Raw genomic sequence first — 25,193 nt, 5'->3', positions numbered from 1 at the left:
TGTCCTGGTATCACAAAAAAAAAATAATAATGCGTGTTTAAACCCTGCAAAGGTTTTAAATGTCTATACTAGTGATGCAACGAAATGGAAATTCTGGACCGAAACCCAAAATCCAGGATGGACTTGGCCGAAAACCGGTATATTTAGATGAATTCGAGCAAAAGGAACCACGTCCATTGCTGCGACCATTAGTCCTATTACTTCCATGCACTGAGCTATGGAGGGTTGAGGAATAGAATAAAGAACTCAACAAGCGTTTAGAAGCTTTAGCTTTCTGACTTCCGTCAGGAAGATCTTCATTTCCACAGAATCTATTATTGTTCCCAGAAAAGGAACCCTTGTGGACGGTGACAGTGAACTCTTTTCTATGTTCACCTTCCACCCGTGAGATCTGAGAAAAGCCAACACAATGTCTGTGTGGGCCCTTGCTTTGGAAAGAGACGACGCTTGGATTAGGATGTCGTCTAGATAAGGTGCTACAGCGATGCCCCTCGGCCTTAGGACTGCTAGAAGGGACCCTAGCACCTTTGTGAAAATTCTGGGAGCGGTGGCTAAACCGAATGGAAGAGCCACGAACTGGTAAGGTTTGTCCAAAAAGGCGAACCTCAGGAACTGATGATGAGTTTTGTGGATTGGAATATGCAGATACGCATCCTTTAGATCCACGGTAGTCAAATATTGACCCTGCTGGATTGTCGGCAAGATTGTCCGAATTGTTTCCATTTTGAAGGATGGAACTCTGAGGAACTTGTTTAATATCTTTAAATCCAGAATTGGCCTGAAAGTTCCCTCTTTTTTGGGAACCACAAACAGGTTTGAGTAGAAACCTAGACCTTGTTCCCCGGAGGGGACTGGGTTTATCACTCCCATCTTTGATAGGTCTCTTACACAATGTAAGAATGCCTGTGTCTTTATCTGGTCTGAAGATAAGCGAGACAGGTGGAACCTTCCTCTTGGAGGAAGTCCCTTGAACTCTAGCAAGTATCCCTTGGAGACTATCTCTAGTGCCCAGGGATCCGGAACATCTCTTGCCCAAGCCTGAGCGAAGAGAGATAGTCTGCCCCCTACCAGATCCGGTCCCGGATCGGGGGCTACCCCTTCATGCAGCCCTTCCCTCACAGCCAATTCCGATTGATGTGAGGGTAAAATAGATAAAGCATCGTCAGCGTCTGATTGTTCATCCCTTTTATCTGTATTTAAAGCTGAACAATCACGCTTTCTCTGAAATGCTGGCAGTTTGGATAAAAGATTTGCTATAGAATTATCCACTACTGCTGTTAATTGTTGCATAGAAATAAGCACTGGCGCGCTAGGTGTCGCCTGCGCGGGCAAAGCTGGTGTAGACACAGAAGGAGAGGATGTAGAACTATCCCCACTACCTTCATTAGATAAATCATCTTGGGCAACATTATGAAATGTAAGCTGTCCTCATTTTGTTTGGACGCTATGGCACAATTATCACAAACACTCAAAGGGGGAACCACATTTGTCTCTACACACACAGAACATAGGTTATCTGATGGCACAGACATGTTAAACAGATTTAGGCAGGCAAACAATGCAATAAAAACGATTTTAAACAAAAACGTTACTGTCTCTTTAAATAATAAAATGACACACTTTATTTCTGAATGTTCAAAAAACTATGAAGGCAATAACAGAATTTATGTTTACCTGATAAATTTCTTTCTCCAACGGTGTGTCCGGTCCACGGCGTCATCCTTACTTGTGGGATATTCTCTTCCCCAACAGGAAATGGCAAAGAGCCCAGCAAAGCTGGTCACATGATCCCTCCTAGGCTCCGCCTACCCCAGTCATTCGATCGACGTTAAGGAGGAATATTTGCATAGGAGAAATCATATGGTACCGTGGTGACTGTAGTTAAAGAAAATAAAATATCAGACCTGATTAAAAAAACCAGGGCGGGCCGTGGACCGGACACACCGTTGGAGAAAGAAATTTATCAGGTAAACATAAATTCTGTTTTCTCCAACATAGGTGTGTCCGGTCCACGGCGTCATCCTTACTTGTGGGAACCAATACCAAAGCTTTAGGACACGGATGAAGGGAGGGAGCAAATCAGGTCACCTAAATGGAAGGCACCACGGCTTGCAAAACCTTTCTCCCAAAAATAGCCTCAGAAGAAGCAAAAGTATCAAACTTGTAAAATTTGGTAAAAGTGTGCAGTGAAGACCAAGTCGCTGCCCTACATATCTGATCAACAGAAGCCTCGTTCTTGAAGGCCCATGTGGAAGCCACAGCCCTAGTGGAATGAGCTGTGATTCTTTCGGGAGGCTGCCGTCCGGCAGTCTCGTAAGCCAATCTGATGATGCTTTTAATCCAAAAAGAGAGAGAGGTAGAAGTTGCTTTTTGACCTCTCCTTTTACCTGAATAAACAACAAACAAGGAAGATGTTTGTCTAAAATCCTTTGTAGCATCTAAATAGAATTTTAGAGCGCGAACAACATCCAAATTGTGCAACAAACGTTCCTTCTTTGAAACTGGTTTTGGACACAGAGAAGGTACGATAATCTCCTGGTTAATGTTTTTGTTAGAAACAACTTTTGGAAGAAAACCAGGTTTAGTACGTAAAACCACCTTATCTGCATGGAACACCAGATAAGGAGGAGAACACTGCAGAGCAGATAATTCTGAGACTCTTCTAGCAGAAGAAATCGCAACTAAAAACAAAAAACTTTCCAAGATAATAACTTAATATCAACGGAATGTAAGGGTTCAAACGGAACCCCCTGAAGAACTGAAAGAACTAAATTGAGACTCCAAGGAGGAGTCAAAGGTTTGTAAACAGGCTTGATTCTAACCAGAGCCTGAACAAAGGCTTGAACATCTGGCACAGCTGCCAGCTTTTTGTGAAGTAATACCGACAAGGCAGAAATCTGTCCCTTCAGGGAACTTGCAGATAATCCTTTTTCCAATCCTTCTTGAAGGAAGGATAGAATCCTAGGAATCTTAACCTTGTCCCAAGGGAATCCTTTAGATTCACACCAACAGATATATTTTTTCCAAATTTTGTGGTAAATCTTTCTAGTCACAGGCTTTCTGGCCTGAACAAGAGTATCGATCACAGAATCTGAGAATCCTCGCTTCGATAAAATCAAGCGTTCAATCTCCAAGCAGTCAGCTGGAGTGAAACCAGATTCGGATGTTCGAACGGACCCTGAACAAGAAGGTCTCGTCTCAAAGGTAGCTTCCAAGGTGGAGCCGATGACATATTCACCAGATCTGCATACCAAGTCCTGCGTGGCCACGCAGGAGCTATCAAGATCACCGACGCCCTCTCCTGCTTGATCCTGGCTATCAGCCTGGGGATGAGAGGAAATGGCGGGAACACATAAGCTAGTTTGAAGGTCCAAGGTGCTACTAGTGCATCCACTAGAGCCGCCTTGGGATCCCTGGATCTGGCCCCGTAGCAAGGAACTTTGAAGTTCTGACGAGAGGCCATCAGATCCATGTCTGGAATGCCCCACAGGTGAGTGACTCGGGCAAAGATTTCCGGATGGAGTTCCCACTCCCCCGGATGCAATGTCTGACGACTCAGAAAATCCGCTTCCCAATTTTCCACTCCTGGGATGTGGATAGCAGACAGGTGGCAGGAGTGAGACTCCGCCCAAAGAATAATTTTGGTTACTTCTTCCATCGCTAGGGAACTCCTTGTTCCCCCCTGATGGTTGATGTACGCAACAGTCGTCATGTTGTCTGATTGAAACCGTATGAACCTGGTCCTCGCAAGCTGGGGCCAGGCCTGGAGCGCATTGAATATCGCTCTCAGTTCCAGAATATTTATCGGTAGAAGAGATTCTTCCCGAGACCAAAGACCCTGAGCTTTCAGGGATCCCCAGACCGCGCCCCAGCCTATCAGACTGGCGTCGGTCGTGACAATGACCCACTCTGGTCTGTGGAACATCATCCCTTGAGACAGATTGTCCAGGGACAGCCACCAACGGAGTGAGTCTCTGGTCCTCTGATTTACTTGTATCTTCGGAGACAAGTCTGTATAGTCCCCATTCCACTGACTGAGCATGCACAGTTGTAATGGTCTTAGATGAATGCGCGCAAAAGGAACTATGTCCATCGCCGCCACCATCAACCCGATCACTTCCATGCACTGAGCTATGGAAGGAAGAGGAACGGAATGAAGTATCCGACAAGAGTCCAGAAGCTTTGTTTTTCTGGCCTCTGTTAGAAAGATCCTCATTTCTAAGGAGTCTATAATTGTTCCCAAGAAGGGAACCCTTGTTGACGGGGATAGAGAACTCTTTTCCACGTTCACTTTCCAGCCGTGAGATCTGAGAAAGGCCAGGACAATGTCCGTGTGAGCCTTTGCTTGAGGAAGGGACGACGCTTGAATTAGAATGTCGTCCAGGTAAGGTACTACTGCAATGCCCCTTGGTCTTAGCACCGCTAGAAGGGACCCTAGTACCCTTTGTGAAAATCCTTGGAGCAGTGGCTAATCCGAAAGGAAGCGCCACGAACTGGTAATGTTTGTCCAGGAATGCAAACCTTAGGAACCGATGATGTTCCTTGTGGATAGGAATATGTAGATACGCATCCTTTAAATCCACCGTGGTCATAAATTGACCTTCCTGGATGGAAGGAAGGATAGTTCGAATGGTTTCCATCTTGAACGATGGGACCTTGAGAAATTTGTTTAAGATCTTGAGATCTAGGATTGGTCTGAACGTTCCCTCTTTTTTGGGAACTATGAACAGATTGGAGTAGAACCCCATCCCTTGTTCTCTTAATGGAACAGGATGAATCACTCCCATTTTTAACAGGTCTTCTACACAATGTAAGAACGCCTGTCTTTTTATGTGGTCTGAAGACAACTGCGACTTGTGGAACCTCCCCCTTGGGGGAAGTCCCTTGAATTCCAGAAGATAACCCTGGGAGACTATTTCTAGCGCCCAAGGATCCAGAACATCTCTTGCCCAAGCCTGAGCGAAGAGAGAGAGTCTGCCCCCCACCAGATCCGGTCCCGGATCGGGGGCCAATATTTCATGCTGTCTTGGTAGCAGTGGCAGGTTTCTTGGCCTGCTTTCCCTTGTTCCAGCCTTGCATTGGTCTCCAAGCTGGCTTGGCCTGAGAAGTATTACCCTCTTGCTTAGAGGACGTAGCACCTTGGGCTGGTCCGTTTTTACGAAAGGGACGAAAATTAGGTCTATTTTTTGCCTTGAAGGGCCGATCCTGAGGAAGGGCGTGGCCCTTACCCCCAGTGATATCAGAGATAATCTCTTTCAAGTCAGGACCAAACAGCGTTTTCCCCTTGAAAGGAATGTTTAGTAGCTTGTTCTTGGAAGACGCATCAGCCGACCAAGATTTCAACCAAAGCGCTCTGCGCGCCACAATAGCAAACCCAGAGTTCTTAGCCGCTAACTTAGCCAATTGCAAAGAGGCGTCTAGAGTGAAAGAATTAGCCAATTTGAGAGCATTGATTCTGTCCATAATCTCCTCATAAGGAGGAGAGTCACTATCGAGCACCTTAAGCAGTTCATCAAACCAGAAATATGCGGCTGTAGTGACAGGGACAATGCATGAAATGGGTTGTAGAAGGTAACCCTGCTGAACAAACATCTTTTTAAGCAAACCTTCTAATTTTTTATCCATAGGATCTTTGAAAGCACAACTATCCTCTATGGGAATAGTGGTGCGTTTGTTTAAAGTAGAAACCGCTCCCTCGACCTTGGGGACTGACTGCCATAAGTCCTTTCTGGGGTCGACCATAGGAAACAATTTTTTAAATATGGGGGGAGGGACGAAAGGAATACCGGGCCTTTCCCATTCTTTATTAACAATGTCCGCCACCCGCTTGGGTATAGGAAAAGCTTCTGGGAGCCCCGGCACCTCTAGGAACTTGTCCATTTTACATAGTTTCTCTGGGATGACTAAATTTTCACAATCATCCAGAGTGGATAATACCTCCTTAAGCAAAATGCGGAGATGTTCCAATTTAAATTTAAATGTAATCACATCAGATTCAGCCTGCTGAGAAATGTTCCCTAAATCAGTAATTTCTCCCTCAGACAAAACCTCCCTGGCCCCCTCAAATTGGGTTAGGGGCCCTTCAGAGATATTAATATCAGCGTCGTCATGCTCTTCAGTAACTAAAACAGAGCATCCACGCTTACGCTGACAAGGGTTCATTTTGGCTAAAATGTTTTTGACAGAATTATCCATTACAGCCGTTAATTGTTGCATAGTAAGGAGTATTGGCGCGCTAGATGTACTAGGGGCCTCCTGAGTGGGCAAGACTCGTGTAGACGAAGGAGGGAATGATGCAGTACCATGCTTACTCCCCTCACTTGAGGAATCATCTTGGGCATCATTGTCATTATCACATAAATCACATTTATTTAAATGAATAGGAATTCTGGCTTCCCCACATTCAGAACACAGTCTATCTAGTAGTTCAGACATGTTAAACAGGCATAAACTTGATCAGAAAGTACAAAAAACGTTTTAAAATAAAACCGTTACTGTCACTTTAAATTTTAAACTGAACACACTTTATTACTGCAATTGCGAAAAAACATGAAGGAATTGTTCAAAATTCACCAAATTTTCACCACAGCGTCTTAAAGCCTTGAAAATATTGCACACCAATTTTGGAAGCTTTAACCCTTAAAATAACGGAACCGGAGCCGTTTTAAGCTTTAAACCCCTTTACAGTCCCTGGTATCTGCTTTGCTGAGACCCAACCAAACCCAAAGGGGAATACGATACCAAATGACGCCTTCAGAAGTCTTTTATGAGTATCAGAGCTCCTCTCACATGCGACTGCATGCCATGCCTCTCAAAAACAAGTGCGCAACACCGGCGCGAAAATGAGACTCTGCCTATGCTTTGGGAAAGCCCCTAAAGAATAAGGTGTCTAAAACAGTGCCTGCCGATATTATTAAATCAAAATACCCAGAATAAATGATTCCTCAAGGCTAAATAAGTGTTAATATCAATCGATTTAGCCCAAAAAAAGTCTACAGTTTAAATAAGCCCTTGTGAAGCCCTTATTTACAATCGTAATAAACATGGCTTACCGGATCCCATAGGGAAAATGACAGCTTCCAGCATTACATCGTCTTGTTAGAATGTGTCATACCTCAAGCAGCAAGAGACTGCAAACTGTTCCCCCAACTGAAGTTAATTGCTCTCAACAGTCCTGTGTGGAACAGCCATGGATTTTAGTTACGGTTGCTAAAATCATTTTCCTCATACAAACAGAATTCTTCATCTCTTTTCTGTTTCTGAGTAAATAGTACGTACCAGCACTATTTGAAAATAACAAACTCTTGATTGAATAATGAAAAACTACAGTTAAACACTAAAAAACTCTAAGCCATCTCCGTGGAGATGTTGCCTGTACAACGGCAAAGAGAATGACTGGGGTAGGCGGAGCCTAGGAGGGATCATGTGACCAGCTTTGCTGGGCTCTTTGCCATTTCCTGTTGGGGAAGAGAATATCCCACAAGTAAGGATGACGCCGTGGACCGGACACACCTATGTTGGAGAAATCCGATTTTTCTGAAATCTGGACCCCAGTGTCTTAATGCTTAGAAAGTATTGCACAGCAAATATGGAGACTCTAGCTCTTAAAACAAGCAAACCGGAGCTAATTGTTGGATTTAACCGTTTTTATACACCACAATCCCTAACTACAGCATTGCTGCAGCTTTTACCTTCCTTAGGGGTCAACCATCCACAGAAATAAGCCTTCTGGAGTCACTTTCTGAGCCACAGGACCCTCTCACATGGAACTGCATGCACTGCCTTGAAATCAACTGCGCAGCTGAAGTGCTAAAATGAGGCCTCCTCCCTCAGTACACTAGAGTGAAGGGGCCTTCCTGACTAGATTTAGGTGTCTAAAGCAAGCCAGATCAATAAAAAACGTCCCCAAGTGTATATGAGCTTATAAAACATTTCAATTGCCATCATATTGTAATAAAAAACAATCGATTTGGCCCCTAACAGTGTCTACCAGCATAAAAATCAAAAGGGGGAAGCCTGTTATCTTTTTTGCTGAGGTGAAAGAAAAATGGCTTACCGTTTTCCCTGAGGGGAAAAATGACTGTCATCTAGCATTAGCCTGTGTTGTTAGGAGACTAGTCATACCTGAAGCAGATGAGTCTGCAAACTGTTACCCCCAACTGAAGTTCTCTGGTTTCAACAGTCCTGTGTGGTAACAGAAATGGATTTTAGTTACTTGTGCTAAAATCATAGCCCTCTTAAACAGAAATCTTCATCACTTTTCTGTTGTAGAGTAAATAGTACAAGCCAGCACTATTTTAAAATAACAAACTCTTGATAGAAGAATAAAAAACTACAACTAACACCACAAACTCCTCACCATCCCCGTGGAGATGCTACTTGTTCAGAGCGGCAAGGAGAATGACTGGGGGGCGGAGCCAGAGGGGGAGCTATATGGACAGCTCTTGCTGTGTGCTCTCCTTGCCTTTCCCTGTGGGGGAGAATATTTCCCACAAGTAATGGATGACGCCGTGGACCGGACACACCAATGTTGGAGAAATGTTTCTGCATCCCTACTTAAAACAATATTTAATATCAATTTACTGTATTTAGTTTTGTGTAACCGAATCAGATTTAACAGATTTTTTTTTACCAGTTATTCAAATAAAGTATTGGCTTAGAAAACTTATATGCAAAACTGTAAGTCAAGTATTGAACTCAAACAGCAGCTCTAGGCTAGCATCAAATCTGAAATATGCTGCACAATGTTACCCCAGAAATAACCGAAAATGCCATTTTCGGCTGAAAAAGTTTCTGCGGCCAAAATTTCGGTGCATCCCTATTCTATAGGTATTTTATTATTGCACTATTGTTTATACTTAAATGTGTGTTTAAACCCTGCAACGGTTTCAAGTGTCTATACACTTAAACCAACAGAATGGCAAATCAAATATGTATTTAGCGCTGTGGAATCTGTTGGCGCTCTACAAATATTATCATCATTATTATTATTATTATTATAACAAAATGGAGGGGGGGGGGGGGGTGAAACAAAACAAACCCCCCCCCCCCCCAAAAAAAAAAAACCATTGCAATTTTCATGTTAGCTAGAAATGTAATGTAACCAACCTTGAGCGAATCCACCAAATCTTCTACCAAGAAAAGGCGCCTGAGCTCTTTGAGTGTGCAGTTAATGTGGTTCAGGGCAACATTACAATATTTCTGAACAAGCTCTTCAGACACTGCGACATTGGAATCCAGAAAGCATCTATGTAGAAAAAGAACAAACTGTCAGATGATTATTTCTATGTTGCATTCATCACTTCTATAAAATCATCTTGGTGTCCATTTAATATGGCTGTTAGAGATGTATCTATAAATAATCTGTACACACTTTTAAAGTAAAATAGCATTGAGCAAACTGAGCTAAACATTTATCTACATGAGGTGACACTGTATTTTGAGGCAAGAACTGAGGAAACAGACTGGTGCATTTCCCTTGGCATGAAAAGGAGTAAAACTTGGTGCGCAGCCATAGACACAGGTAGAAAACACCAGTGCACTTCAGATTTGGCACAAATGTAGAAATAAAAAAAAAAAAACAAGAACTAGTTGGCACACACACTCACTGAGCTGCAGATACGAAAAATATAAAATGGAGGAATAGGATCATAAAGATGATAAAATAGTCTACAGTTTATGTTTTCAGTGTTTGCAGCTTTTTTTCTGTGAGAGTCTCAGCAGGGTGGATTTAAAGTGATTGTAAATCTTAGTGTTTGAAAACGCTAGAATTTACCAACACAGCAAATAAAGGAGATTTTCAGCCATGAAGTATAAAATACTTCATGCTGAAAGTTCCTTTGTCTGTAGCGTATGCCACGCTGAGCGCCTCAGACCGCCTGCAGCAGAACGCTATTTGTTCAATGAGGTGAAGTTTTCACCTCTTAGCCAATAGCCGTGCGGCCAAGGTGGCATTATGCCGGAAAGTCACACTATTGGCTAAGATCACCTCACTGAAAAATAGCGTTCTGCGATGGGAGGCATGAGACACTCCGCACGGCATATGCTGCAGACAAATAAGGAACTTTCAGCATTAAGTATTTTATACTTCATTACTGAAAGTCCTCTATTTACTGCACTGGTAAATCCTAGCGTTTAAAAAAAAAACAAAAAAAAAAAAAAAAAAACCTAGGATATACCATCACTTTAAATCAAATTGATTTAAATCACTAGTACGTAAGATCGATTTAAATCATGGTTTTCCATTTTTAGAATAAGTTTGGTTTATTTTTTCCATCAGATCATTACTGATTGGGTTATATAACATTAGATATAGATAGATCATTGAAATGAATGAAATTATTTGGAGGTGTAATTCACAATGTGCTCCTGTGAATTACAACATATTGGATTACATTAATAATAACAACAATTGAAATAGTTTAACAATTTTCCAGTTGACCTATTTATTATTATCGGTTATTTGTAGAGCGCCAACAGATTCCGCAGCACTATAAACAAATACGGAGTACAACAAAATAATTATATGGATCAAATGGGTAGAGGACCCTGCCAAGAGTTGCACTGTTGTTGTCAGCTCTTAAGAAGGTGATCTACAAACAGCTGGACTCTTAGGCTTACATGCTAAGGGGGGGGGGGTGTTCAGGGGATAGCGATGGAGGATAGGAACTGGTATAAAGAAAGATTAGAGTAGGTTGTATGCATCCCTGAACAGTAGAGTCTTTAGGGAGCGCTTGAAGCTTTCAAAACTAGGGGAGAGTCTTGTGGAGCGAGGCAGAGAGCTCCACAAGATGGGAGATAGTCTAGAGAAGTCCTGTAAACGGGAGTGTGATGAGGTAACAAGAGGAGGAGAGTAGGACGTCTTGAGCAGAGCGAAGGGGACGGGAGGGAGTGTATCTGGAGACAAGGTCTGAGATATAGGGGGGAGCAGTGCAGTTGAGGGCTTTGTATGTCAGAGTGCGAATTTTGTGTTTGATCCTAGAGGCAAGAGGAAGCCAGTGAAGGAATTGGCAGAGAGGTGCAGCAGATGAAGAGTAACGTGTAAGGAAGATGAGCCTGGCAGAGGCATTCATTATGGATTGTAAAGGAGCTAGGCGGCAGGTGGGGAAACCAGAGAGGACAGAGTTGCAGTAATCGAGGAGGGAAAGGATGAGAGAGTGGATTAAAAACAGAATTTATGTTTACCTGATAAATTACTTTCTCCAACGGTGTGTCCGGTCCACGGCGTCATCCTTACTTGTGGGATATTCTCTTCCCCAACAGGAAATGGCAAAGAGCCCAGCAAAGCTGGTCACATGATCCCTCCTAGGCTCCGCCTACCCCAGTCATTCGACCGACGTTAAGGAGGAATATTTGCATAGGAGAAATCATATGGTACCGTGGTGACTGTAGTTAAAGAAAATAAAATATCAGACCTGATTAAAAAAACCAGGGCGGGCCGTGGACCGGACACACCGTTGGAGAAAGTAATTTATCAGGTAAGCATAAATTCTGTTTTCTCCAACATAGGTGTGTCCGGTCCACGGCGTCATCCTTACTTGTGGGAACCAATACCAAAGCTTTAGGACACGGATGAAGGGAGGGAGCAAATCAGGTCACCTAAATGGAAGGCACCACGGCTTGCAAAACCTTTCTCCCAAAAATAGCCTCAGAAGAAGCAAAAGTATCAAACTTGTAAAATTTGGTAAAAGTGTGCAGTGAAGACCAAGTCGCTGCCCTACATATCTGATCAACAGAAGCCTCGTTCTTGAAGGCCCATGTGGAAGCCACAGCCCTAGTGGAATGAGCTGTGATTCTTTCGGGAGGCTGCCGTCCGGCAGTCTCGTAAGCCAATCTGATGATGCTTTTAATCCAAAAAGAGAGAGAGGTAGAAGTTGCTTTTTGACCTCTCCTTTTACCGGAATAAACAACAAACAAGGAAGATGTTTGTCTAAAATCCTTTGTAGCATCTAAATAGAATTTTAGAGCGCGAACAACATCCAAATTGTGCAACAAACGTTCCTTCTTTGAAACTGGTTTCGGACACAGAGAAGGTACGATAATCTCCTGGTTAATGTTTTTGTTAGAAACAACTTTCGGAAGAAAACCAGGTTTAGTACGCAAAACCACCTTATCTGCATGGAACACCAGATAAGGAGGAGAACACTGCAGAGCAGATAATTCTGAAACTCTTCTAGCAGAAGAAATTGCAACCAAAAACAAAACTTTCCAAGATAATAATTTAATATCAACGGAATGCAAGGGTTCAAACGGAACCCCCTGAAGAACTGAAAGAACTAAATTGAGACTCCAGGGAGGAGTCAAAGGTTTGTAAACAGGCTTGATTCTAACCAGAGCCTGAACAAAGGCTTGAACATCTGGCACAGCTGCCAGCTTTTTGTGAAGTAACACCGACAAGGCGGAAATCTGTCCCTTCAGGGAACTTGCAGATAATCCTTTTTCCAATCCTTCTTGAAGGAAGGATAGAATCCTAGGAATCTTAACCTTGTCCCAAGGGAATCCTTTAGATTCAAACCAACAGATATATTTTTTCCAAATCTTGTGGTAAATCTTTCGAGTTACAGGCTTTCTGGCCTGAACAAGAGTATCGATAACAGAATCTGAGAATCCTCGCTTCGATAAAATCAAGCGTTCAATCTCCAAGCAGTCAGCTGGAGTGAAACCAGATTCGGATGTTCGAACGGACCCTGAACAAGAAGGTCTCGTCTCAAAGGTAGCTTCCAGGGTGGAGCCGATGACATATTCACCAGATCTGCATACCAAGTCCTGCGTGGCCACGCAGGAGCTATCAAGATCACCGACGCCCTCTCCTGATTGATCCTGGCTACCAGCCTGGGGATGAGAGGAAACGGCGGGAACACATAAGCTAGTTTGAAGGTCCAAGGTGCTACTAGTGCATCCACTAGAGCCGCCTTGGGATCCCTGGATCTGGACCCGTAGCAAGGAACTTTGAAGTTCTGACGAGAGGCCATTAGATCCATGTCTGGAATGCCCCACAGCTGAGTGACTTGGGCAAAGATTTCCGGATGGAGTTCCCACTCCCCCGGATGCAATGTCTGACGACTCAGAAAATCCGCTTCCCAATTTTCCACTCCTGGGATGTGGATAGCAGACAGGTGGCAGGAGTGAGACTCCGCCCATAGAATGATTTTGGTCACTTCTTCCATCGCTAGGGAACTCCTTGTTCCCCCCTGATGGTTGATGTACGCAACAGTCGTCATGTTGTCTGATTGAAACCGTATGAACTTGGTCCTCGCTAGCTGAGGCCAAGCCTTGAGAGCATTGAATATCGCTCTCAGTTCCAGAATATTTATCGGTAGAAGAGATTCTTCCCGAGACCAAAGACCCTGAGCTTTCAGGGATCCCCAGACCGCGCCCCAGCCCATCAGACTGGCGTCTGTCGTGACAATGACCCACTCTGGTCTGCGGAATGTCATCCCTTGTGACAGGTTGTTCAGGGACAGCCACCAACGGAGTGAGTCTCTGGTCCTCTGATTTACTTGTATCTTTGGAGACAAGTCTGTATAGTCCCCATTCCACTGACTGAGCATGCACAGTTGTAATGGTCTTAGATGAATGCGCGCAAAAGGAACTATGTCCATTGCCGCTACCATCAACCCGATCACTTCCATGCACTGAGCTATGGAAGGAAGAGGAACGGAATGAAGTATCCGACAAGAGTCTAGAAGTTTTGTTTTTCTGGCCTCTGTTAGAAAAATCCTCATTTCTAAGGAGTCTATAATTGTTCCCAAGAAGGGAACCCTTGTTGACGGGGATAGAGAACTCTTTTCCACGTTCACTTTCCAGCCGTGAGATCTGAGAAAGGCCAGGACGATGTCCGTGTGAGCCTTTGCTTGAGGAAGGGACGACGCTTGAATCAGAATGTCGTCCAGGTAAGGTACTACTGCAATGCCCCTTGGTCTTAGCACCGCTAGAAGGGACCCTAGTACCTTTGTGAAAATCCTTGGAGCAGTGGCTAATCCGAAAGGAAGCGCCACGAACTGGTAATGTTTGTCCAGGAATGCAAACCTTAGGAACCGATGATGTTCCTTGTGGATAGGAATATGTAGATACGCATCCTTTAAATCCACCGTGGTCATGAATTGACCTTCCTGGATGGAAGGAAGAATAGTTCGAATGGTTTCCATCTTGAACGATGGAACCTTGAGAAACTTGTTTAAGATCTTGAGATCTAAGATTGGTCTGAACGTTCCCTCTTTTTTGGGAACTATGAACAGATTGGAGTAGAACCCCATCCCTTGTTCTCTTAATGGAACAGGATGAATCACTCCCATTTTTAACAGGTCTTCTACACAATGTAAGAACGCCTGTCTTTTTATGTGGTCTGAAGACAACTGAGACCTGTGGAACCTCCCCCTTGGGGGAAGTCCCTTGAATTCCAGAAGATAACCCTGGGAGACTATTTCTAGCGCCCAAGGATCCAGAACATCTCTTGCCCAAGCCTGAGCGAAGAGAGAGAGTCTGCCCCCCACCAGATCCGGTCCCGGATCGGGGGCCAATATTTCATGCTGTCTTGGTAGCAGTGGCAGGTTTCTTGGCCTGCTTTCCCTTGTTCCAGCCTTGCATTGGTCTCCAAGCTGGCTTGGCTTGAGAAGTATTACCCTCTTGCTTAGAGGACGTAGCACTTTGGGCTGGTCCGTTTTTACGAAAGGGACGAAAATTAGGTCTATTTTTTGCCTTGAAAGGCCGATCCTGAGGAAGGGCGTGGCCCTTACCCCCAGTGATATCAGAGATAATCTCTTTCAAGTCAGGGCCAAACAGCGTTTTCCCCTTGAAAGGAATGTTTAGTAGCTTGTTCTTGGAAGACGCATCAGCCGACCAAGATTTCAACCAAAGCGCTCTGCGCGCCACAATAGCAAACCCAGAATTCTTAGCCGCTAACCTAGCCAATTGCAAAGTGGCGTCTAGGGTGAAAGAATTAGCCAATTTGAGAGCATTGATTCTGTCCATAATCTCCTCATAAGGAGGAGAATCACTATCGAGCGCCTTTATCAGTTCATCAAACCAGAAACATGCGGCTGTAGTGACAGGGACAATGCATGAAATTGGTTGTAGAAGGTAACCCTGCTGAACAAACATCTTTTTAAGCAAACCTTCTAATTTTTTATCCATAGGATCTTTGAAAGCACAACTATCCTCTATGGGTATAGTGGTGCGTTTGTTTAAAGTAGAAACCGCTCCCTCGACCTTGGGGACTGTCTGCCATAAGTCCTTTCTGGGGTCGACCATAGGAAACAATTTTTTAAATATGGGGGGGAGGGACGAAAGGAATACCGGGCCTTTCCCATTCTTTATTAACAATGTCCGCCACCCGCTTGGGTATAGGAAAAGCTTCTGGGAGCCCCGGCACCTCTAGGAACTTGTCCATTTTACATAGTTTCTCTGGGATGACCAACTTTTCACAATCATCCAGAGTGGATAATACCTCCTTAAGCAAAATGCGGAGATGTTCCAACTTAAATTTAAATGCAATCACATCAGGTTCAGCCTGTTGAGAAATGTTCCCTGAATCAGTAATTTCTCCCTCAGACAAAACCTCCCTGGCCCCCTCAGATTGGGTTAGGGGCCCTTCAGAGATATTAATATCAGCGTCGTCATGCTCTTCAGTAACTAGAACAGAGCAGCCACGCTTACGCTGACAAGGGTTCATTTTGGCTAAAATGTTTTTGACAGAATTATCCATTACAGCCGTTAATTGTTGCATAGTAAGGAGTATTGGCGCGCTAGATGTACTAGGGGCCTCCTGAGTGGGCAAGACTCGTGTAGACGGAGGGAATGATGCAGTACCATGCTTACTCCCCTCACTTGAGGAATCATCTTGGGCATCATTGTCATTATCACATAAATCACATTTATTTAAATGAATAGGAATTCTGGCTTCCCCACATTCAGAACACAGTCTATCTGGTAGTTCAGACATGTTAAACAGGCATAAACTTGATAAGAAAGTACAAAAAACGTTTTAAAATAAAACCGTTACTGTCACTTTAAATTTTAAACTGAACACACTTTATTACTGCAATTGCGAAAAAACATGAAGGAATTGTTCAAAATTCACCAAATTTTCACCACAGTGTCTTAAAGCCTTAAAAGTATTGCACACCAAATTTGGAAGCTTTAACCCTTAAAATAACGGAACCGGAGCCGTTTTAAAACTTTAACCCCTTTACAGTCCCTGGTATCTGCTTTGCTGAGACCCAACCAAACCCAAAGGGGAATACGATACCAAATGACGCCTTCAGAAAGACTTTTCTAAGTATCAGAGCTCCTCTCACATGCGACTGCATGCCATGCCTCTCAAAAACAAGTGCGCCACACCGGCGCGAAAATGAGGCTCTGCTTATGCTTTGGGAAAGCCCCTAAGAAATAAGGTGTCTAATACAGTGCCTGCCGATATTATATCAAAATACCCAGATAAAATGATTCCTCAAGGCTAAATATGTGTTAATAATGAATCGATTTAGCCCAGAAAAGTCTACAGTCTTAATAAGCCCTTGTGAAGCCCTTATTTACGATCGTAATAAACATGGCTTACCGGATCCCATAGGGAAAATGACAGCTTCCAGCATTACATCGTCTTGTTAGAATGTGTCATACCTCAAGCAGCAAGAGACTGCACACTGTTCCCCCAACTGAAGTTAATTGCTCTCAACAGTCCTGTGTGGAACAGCCATGGATTTTAGTTACGGTTGCTAAAATCATTTTCCTCATACAAACAGAAATCTTCGTCTCTTTTCTGTTTCTGAGTAAATAGTACATACCAGCACTATTTCAAAATAACAAACTCTTGATTGAATAATAAAAAACAGAATTTATGTTTACCTGATAAATTTCTTTCTCCAACGGTGTGTCCGGTCCACGGCGTCATCCTTACTTGTGGGATATTCTCTTCCCCAACAGGAAATGGCAAAGAGCCCAGCAAAGCTGGTCACATGATCCCTCCTAGGCTCCGCCTACCCCAGTCATTCGACCGACGTTAAGGAGGAATATTTGCATAGGAGAAACCATATGGTACCGTGGTGACTGTAGTTAAAGAAAATAAATTATCAGACCTGATTAAAAAACCAGGGCGGGCCGTGGACCGGACACACCGTTGGAGAAAGAAATTTATCAGGTAAACATAAATTCTGTTTTCTCCAACATAGGTGTGTCCGGTCCACGGCGTCATCCTTACTTGTGGGAACCAATACCAAAGCTTTAGGACACGGATGAAGGGAGGGAGCAAATCAGGTCACCTAAATGGAAGGCACCACGGCTTGCAAAACCTTTCTCCCAAAAATAGCCTCAGAAGAAGCAAAAGTATCAAACTTGTAAAATTTGGTAAAAGTGTGCAGTGAAGACCAAGTCGCTGCCCTACATATCTGATCAACAGAAGCCTCGTTCTTGAAGGCCCATGTGGAAGCCACAGCCCTAGTGGAATGAGCTGTGATTCTCTCGGGAGGCTGCCGTCCGGCAGTCTCGTAAGCCAATCTGATGATGCTTTTAATCCAAAAAGAGAGAGAGGTAGAAGTTGCTTTTTGACCTCTCCTTTTACCTGAATAAACAACAAACAAGGAAGATGTTTGTCTAAAATCCTTTGTAGCATCTAAATAGAATTTTAGAGCGCGAACAACATCCAAATTGTGCAACAAACGTTCCTTCTTTGAAACTGGTTTCGGACACAGAGAAGGTACGATAATCTCCTGGTTAATGTTTTTGTTAGAAACAACTTTTGGAAGAAAACCAGGTTTAGTACGTAAAACCACCTTATCTGCATGGAACACCAGATAAGGAGGAGAACACTGCAGAGCAGATAATTCTGAGACTCTTCTAGCAGAAGAAATCGCAACTAAAAACAAAACTTTCCAAGATAATAACTTAATATCAACGGAATGTAAGGGTTCAAACGGAACCCCCTGAAGAACTGAAAGAACTAAATTGAGACTCCAAGGAGGAGTCAAAGGTTTGTAAACAGGCTTGATTCTAACCAGAGCCTGAACAAAGGCTTGAACATCTGGCACAGCTGCCAGCTTTTTGTGAAGTAACACAGACAAGGCAGAAATCTGTCCCTTCAGGGAACTTGCAGATAATCCTTTTTCCAATCCTTCTTGAAGGAAGGATAGAATCCTAGGAATCTTAACCTTGTCCCAAGGGAATCCTTTATCAGCTCATCAAACCAGAAACATGCGGCTGTAGTGACAGGGACAATGCATGAGATTGGTTGTAGAAGGTAACCCTGCTGAACAAACATCTTTTTAAGCAAACCTTCTAATTTTTTATCCATAGGATCTTTGAAAGCACAACTATCCTCTATGGGTATAGTGGTGCGTTTGTTTAAAGTAGAAACCGCTCCCTCGACCTTGGGGACTGTCTGCCATAAGTCCTTTCTGGGGTCGACCATAGGAAACAATTTTTTAAATATGGGGGGAGGGACGAAAGGAATACCGGGCCTTTCCCATTCTTTATTAACAATGTCCGCCACCCGCTTGGGTATAGGAAAAGCTTCTGGGAGCTCCGGCACCTCTAGGAACTTGTCCATTTTACATAGTTTCTCTGGGATGACCAACTTTTCACAATCATCCAGAGTGGATAATACCTCCTTAAGCAGAATGCGGAGATGTTCCAACTAAATTTAAATGCAATTACATCAGGTTCAGCCTGTTGAGAAATGTTCCCTGAATCAGTAATTTCTCCCTCAGACAAAACCTCCCTGGCCCCCTCAGATTGGGTTAGGGGCCCTTCAGAGATATTAATATCAGCGTCGTCATGCTCTTCAGTAACTAAAACAGAGCAGCCACGCTTACGCTGACAAGGGTTCATTTTGGCTAAAATGTTTTTGACAGAATTATCCATTACAGCCGTTAATTGTTGCATAGTAAGGAGTATTGGCGCGCTAGATGTACTAGGGGCCTCCTGAGTGGGCAAGACTCGTGTAGACGAAGGAGGGAATGATGCAGTACCATGCTTACTCCCCTCACTTGAGGAATCATCTTGGGCATCATTGTCATTATCACATAAATCACATTTATTTAAATGAACAGGAATTCTGGCTTCCCCACATTCAGAACACAGTCTATCTGGTAGTTCAGACATGTTAAACAGGCATAAACTTGATAATAAAGTACAAAAAACGTTTTAAAATAAAACCGTTACTGTCACTTTAAATTTTAAACTGAACACACTTTATTACTGCAATTGCGAAAAAACATGAAGGAATTGTACAAAATTCACCAAATTTTCACCACAGTGTCTTAAAGCCTTAAAAGTATTGCACACCAAATTTGGAAGCTTTAACCCTTAAAATAACGGAACCGGAGCCGTGTTAACACTTAAACCCCTTTACAGTCCCTGGTATCTGCTTTGCTGAGACCCAACCAAACCCAAAGGGGAATACGATACCAAATGACGCCTTCAGAAAGCCTTTTCTAAGTATCAGAGCTCCTCTCACATGCGACTGCATGCCATGCCTCTCAAAAACAAGTGCGCCACACCGGCGCGAAAATGAGGCTCTGCTTATGCTTTGGGAAAGCCCCAGAGAAATAAGATGTCTAATACAGTGCCTGCCGATATTATAATATCAATATACCCAGATAAAATGATTCCTCAAGGCTAAATATGTTTTAAAAATGAATCGATTTAGCCCAGAAAAGTCTACAATCTTAATAAGCCCTTATGAAGCCCTTATTTACCATCGTAATAAACATGGCTTACCGGATCCCATAGGGAAAAATGACAGCTTCCAGCATTACATCGTCTTGTTAGAATGTGTCATACCTCAAGCAGCAAGAGACTGCACACTGTTCCCCCAACTGAAGTTAATTGCTCTCAACAGTCCTGTGTGGAACAGCCATGGATTTTAGTTACGGTGCTAAAATCATTTTCCTCATACAAACAGAAATCTTCATCTCTTTTCTGTTTCTGAGTAAATAGTACATACCAGCACTATTTTAAAATAACAAACTCTTGATTGAATAATAAAAAACTACAGTTAAACACTAAAAAACTCTAAGCCATCTCCGTGGAGATGTTGCCTGTACAACGGCAAAGAGAATGACTGGGGTAGGCGGAGCCTAGGAGGGATCATGTGACCAGCTTTGCTGGGCTCTTTGCCATTTCCTGTTGGGGAAGAGAATATCCCACAAGTAAGGATGACGCCGTGGACCGGACACACCTATGTTGGAGAAACTACAGTTAAACACTAAAAAACTCTAAGCCATCTCCGTGGAGATGTTGCCTGTACAACGGCAAAGAGAATGACTGGGGTAGGCGGAGCCTAGGAGGGATCATGTGACCAGCTTTGCTGGGCTCTTTGCCATTTCCTGTTGGGGAAGAGAATATCCCACAAGTAAGGATGACGCCGTGGACCGGACACACCTATGTTGGAGAAATCTTAGTTGTGTCTTGTATAAGGAAGTGTCTATTTTTAGAGATGTTTTTAAGGTGGAAGCAGCAGGCTTTAGCCAATGACTGAATGTGAGGAGTCAAATATGACCCCGAGACATCGGGCATGCGCGGTAGGGGTAATGGAGTTGTCGACAGTTATAGAGATTGGGGGTGGAGATTTTGGAAGAAGGGGGAAAAAAATAAGGAGCTCAGTTTCGGAGAGATTTAGCTTGAGGTAGTGAGAGGACATCCAGGAAGAGATTTGAGAAAGACAGTTAGTGACACGGGTTAGCAAGGAAGGATAAAGGTCTGGTGCAAAGAAGTAGATTTGGGTGCCGTCGACATACAAATGATATGGGAAACCGTCAGACTTTATTAGGGAACCTAGTGATGACGTGTAGATTGAGAAGAGAAGGTGACCGAGTACAGAGCCTTGCGGTACTCCGACAGAAAGTGGTGACGGGGCAGAAGAGGCCCCAGAGAAGGCAACACTAAAGGTATGGTTTGACAGGTAGGAAGAGATCCACGAGAGGGCTGTGTCACAGATGCCAAAGGATTGGAGGGTTTGGCGCAAAAGAGGGTGGTCAACAGTGTCAAAGGCTGTGGACAGATCAAGGAGGATAAGCAGAGAAAAGTGTCCTTTTGATTTTGCTGTAAGTAGGTCGTTGGTAACCTTAACAATTGCTGTCTCTGTGGAGTGATGGGGACGAAATACAGATTGCAGTGGGTCAAGGAGGGAGTTTGATACAAGGAAATGGGATAGGCGTGCATATACTAGTTTTTCAAGCAGCTTTGAGGCAAGAGGGAGGACTAGTGCATGTTTCAGAGATGAGGGAAATATACCGGTGCTGAGGGAGAGGTTGAAAATGTGTTTGAGTATAGGGGTAAGGGTAGCAGAGAGGGAGGGGAGTAGATATGAGGGGAGTAGATATGAAGGGATAGGGTCAAGGGGACAGGTAGTGAGGCGAGAGCGCAGTATAAGTGCTGAAACTTCTTCCTCAGTAACTGGGGAGAATGAGCTAAGTTTAAGGTTATGTGGGTTGTGGTTGATTGAGAGCATTTGAGGGGGTGAGAGAATGATATGTTGAGAGCCGATTTTGTTTCTGATGGAGTCGATTTTGTAAATTAAGTGGCTGGCAAAGTCTTGAGCTGACAGAGAAGTTGCATTAGGGGGTGGGGGAGGGCAGAGAAGAGTATTGAAAGTGGAGAACAGACGTTTTGGGTTTGAAGAAAGATTATTATTATACTTTAATTTTAACTATTAATGAAGCGCCATCATATTCCGCAGTGCTGTCCATGGATACAGTTCATTTAAATAAAACAATAATATAAAACTTCTAAGACTAAGAGACAGGACAGAATTTACAAACACATACAGGAGGAATAGAGGGCTCTATTCCCGTGGGAACTTACAATCTAGAAGATCTAGATTAGAGATAAGAGTAGAGAAGTAGTGTTGCTTATGGAGATTAAAGGGACAGTCAACACCAAAATTTTTGTTGTTTAAAAAGAAAGATAATCCCTTTATTACCCATTCCCCAGTTTTGCATAACCAACACAGTTATAATAATACACGTTTTACCTCTGTAATGATCTTGTATCTAAGCTTCTGCTGACTGCCCCCTTATTTCAGTTCTTTTGACAGACATGCAGTTTAGCCAATCAGTGCTCACTCCTAGGTCACTTTACGTGCACAAGCTCAATGTCTAAGAAATTAGCATATGAACCTCCTAGGTTTAGCTTTCAACTAAGAATACCAAGAGAACAAAGCAAAATTGGTGATAAAAGTAAATTGGGAAGTTGTTTAAAATTGCATACCCTATTTAAATCATGAAAACATTTTTTGGACTTGACTGTCCCTTTAAGGGCAGAATAGTAGGAGTTCAAGATGAATTTGTAAAGAAGAAAAATCAGCTGAACTCCGATATTTTCTCCAGTGCCGCTCAGCAGTACGGGAACATCTGCGTAGGTACCATGTCAGAGAAGTATGCCAGGGCTGAGGATGAGTGTTTGATTTCTGAGCTATGGTAAGAGGGGCGAGATTGTCAAGGACGGATGTAAAGGTGGAATTATAGTGGCAGATAGATTGGTCAGGGCAGGAAAAGGAGGAGAAGGATGAGAGGAGAGGTTCGAGGGAATTGGAAAGCTGTTGCTGATCTAATGACATAATGCTTCTGTGAAGTTAGGTGTGAGGAGTATAAGGAGTGAGAGTTGTAGGGAGGGATGATATGTTGCAAGTAAGGAGATGGTGGTCAGAAAGAGGGAGTTTGTGAAGATTGAGAGAGTGCATCGATAGCTAAAGATCATCTAATTTGCTTTGTTCTCTTGGTATCTATTGTTGAAAAGCCTGCATTTATATGACCCCGCATTTGGCAATTTATCAAGCCTAGACCTAAAATACGTATCTGATATATTATGTTTATTTGCATAACAGATAATGCAGGTAGATCTATCTATAGATCGTTTCTATTTAAAATAGATTATAAGCTAAAGGTTATTCATCTTGAAATATAGATTTGTTTTTAATAATCGCAAGATGCTGTATATTCATGGCTATAATGTTTAATTTTTGGGGGGTGTAAATAAATTCCATTAATCCATTAACAATATCATGCTCTTCCAGAGCTTTCTTTCATATTATTGTGGGCAATTTTTCTATCTTAAAGATATAACATATTATTGGTTTTGTAGTTCTCAAAACTGTGAATTTGTGTCTGCAGAAATAACAAGCCCTTACTTCACAGCAAAAATGTTATAAAATAAACATACAGAGTTGAGATATAAACCTTAAAGGGGCATAATCATGAAAGAAAACTTTTGGGTTTCAGGAAAGAAAAAACCCTTGAGTTTCAGGTAGAAGTAAATCTGAAAATTGTATGCTCTATTATCAAATGTGCTTCATTCTCTTTGTTTCTTTTGATGAAGGAGAGCAATGCTTTACTGGGGCCTAGCTGAACACACTGGGTGAGACTGACAAGCAACTAGCTCAGAGTAGCAGATTGTTTCTGAGCCTACCTATGTTTGCTTTTCAACAATGGATACCAAGAGAACAAAGCTAATTTCATAAGAAATAAATGGGAAAATTGCTAAAAAATGTTTTTACATGTTCTTTCTTAATCATAAAAGTTTAAAGGGACAGTCAAGGCCAAAAAAAACTTTTAATTTTGACTTAACTGTCCCTTTAATATCATTGCACCCCTGCAAAAATATGTACACAGAATCAACCCATACTAGGTTTCAAGAAACTCACTGAGAAGTTTGTTTGGGGTGGAATAGAGCTGCACAAGGACCCAAGTGTGAGGAGGGAGGGTTACTTTTTTAGTTAAATAAAACGGTAAATTGTTATTAAAGGGACACTAAACACAATTTTTTTCTTTTATAATTCAGATAGGATTAAATTAGAAAGTTGCTTAAAATTGCATGTTCTATTACCAATTTCCCTTTGTTTTCTTATCTTTATTTGAAAAGCAGAATTGGAAGCTTTGGAGATGGCCCATTTTTAGTTAAGAAAAAAATATAGCCACCAATCAGCAAGAGCTACCCAGGGTGCTGAAACAAAAATGGGCCAGCTCTAAAGTTTACATATATGCTTTACAAAGATAGATAGGAGAACAGAGGAAAATTGATAATAGGAGAAAATTAGAAAGTTGCTTCAAAAAGGTTGCTCTATATGAAACATGAAAGAAAAATTTGGGTTAGGTAATCATTTTTCTCCTTCCAATAAAATACAGCTGAAAAGTTGAAAACTGAAGGAAGTACACCTCCCAATAATTGTATTCAATGATCTATCTATGCATATCTATTATATAACCAAATAAGTAATGGTCTGATGTAACCGGAAAAATAATCTGAAAAGTTATTAGTCTAAAAATGAAAGCCATGATTTAAATAGATTTAAATCAAATCTGCCCTGGGATAATGCATTGAGTTTAAGGATATAAAGTAAAGTGCAGTAAAATGTCAATGTAAAAAACCTAGAAATGAACACAAAAAGACACACTATAGACCCATAATATAAATGAATTACGTGTAGAACATTTATTTGAAGACTTCACGGGCTCATGTAACCATATAACCTCCTTAAGATATAGTTCTAACTGTATGTGCACCATGAGGTTTTGTTTCCATAAATACTCCTCTCAGTAAAATGAGACATCTGCAAGGGATTTACAGACGCAACTGCAGAAACCTATAACTGAACAGTGCTAAAATACGTTAGCAGAGATGGCCAGAGATAAGATAAATATCTCCTTTAAAATTATTTTATACGCAAATTAAATATGCAAAAAGTCCTAAATCCTAAAAACAAAATGGAGAATTGGTACCAGCCATTAGCCAAGATATGATAATCTCAAGCACCTCATGTGGTGACTTGTGGATTTTAAGAGCGTATTAATTATACCAGTGGGTGCTCTAGCTAGATGTGGCTTCCCCGGTTAACAAAAAAAAAAAAAAAAAAAAAAAAAAAGGAGGAGATAGTAATGGTATTCACTAGGACTAGACAGGGTGTACATTACCTGGGCAGAATTCTCAGAATAACCTGGTTGCATTTCCCATAGCATGGTTAGCAGCCTTAGAGTAGCAGGAAATATCCAAACGTCAAGGTTTAACACATACAGCTTTGGTGCATTCAAGTGTCTTGTTTATGGTTAAACTTAAATATTTCTTTAACTCATCAAGTACCAGTAAGTACTTATTGGGAATCTAATATCTCCGTAAGTCCTCACAATATTCTAATATATACATGTAAGTCTATAAATCACCGTACTTCATATGTCAGCTGCAAAAAGTCCTGAAGTGTCAGGTAATCA

The 25,193-nt window shown here is 42.4% G+C and overlaps 1 protein-coding gene across 1 annotated transcript in view; it reads right to left on the bottom strand.

Annotated features, from left to right (window-relative positions):
* Positions 1–25,193, bottom strand: part of RTN4 (reticulon 4) — a 179,563-nt gene that overhangs the window by 34,844 nt on the left and 119,526 nt on the right. The window contains exon 5 of the mRNA XM_053712196.1: positions 9,109–9,247. Coding sequence (XP_053568171.1) covers positions 9,109–9,247 — 139 coding nt within the window. The remainder of the gene's footprint in view (positions 1–9,108; positions 9,248–25,193) is intronic.

This window comes from Bombina bombina, chromosome 4 (genome assembly GCF_027579735.1).
Source record: "Bombina bombina isolate aBomBom1 chromosome 4, aBomBom1.pri, whole genome shotgun sequence".
Classification (NCBI taxonomy): Eukaryota; Metazoa; Chordata; class Amphibia; order Anura; family Bombinatoridae; genus Bombina; species Bombina bombina.
The sequence above is the reverse complement of the archived record's forward strand: the minus strand, read 5'-3'. Positions and strand labels throughout refer to the sequence as shown.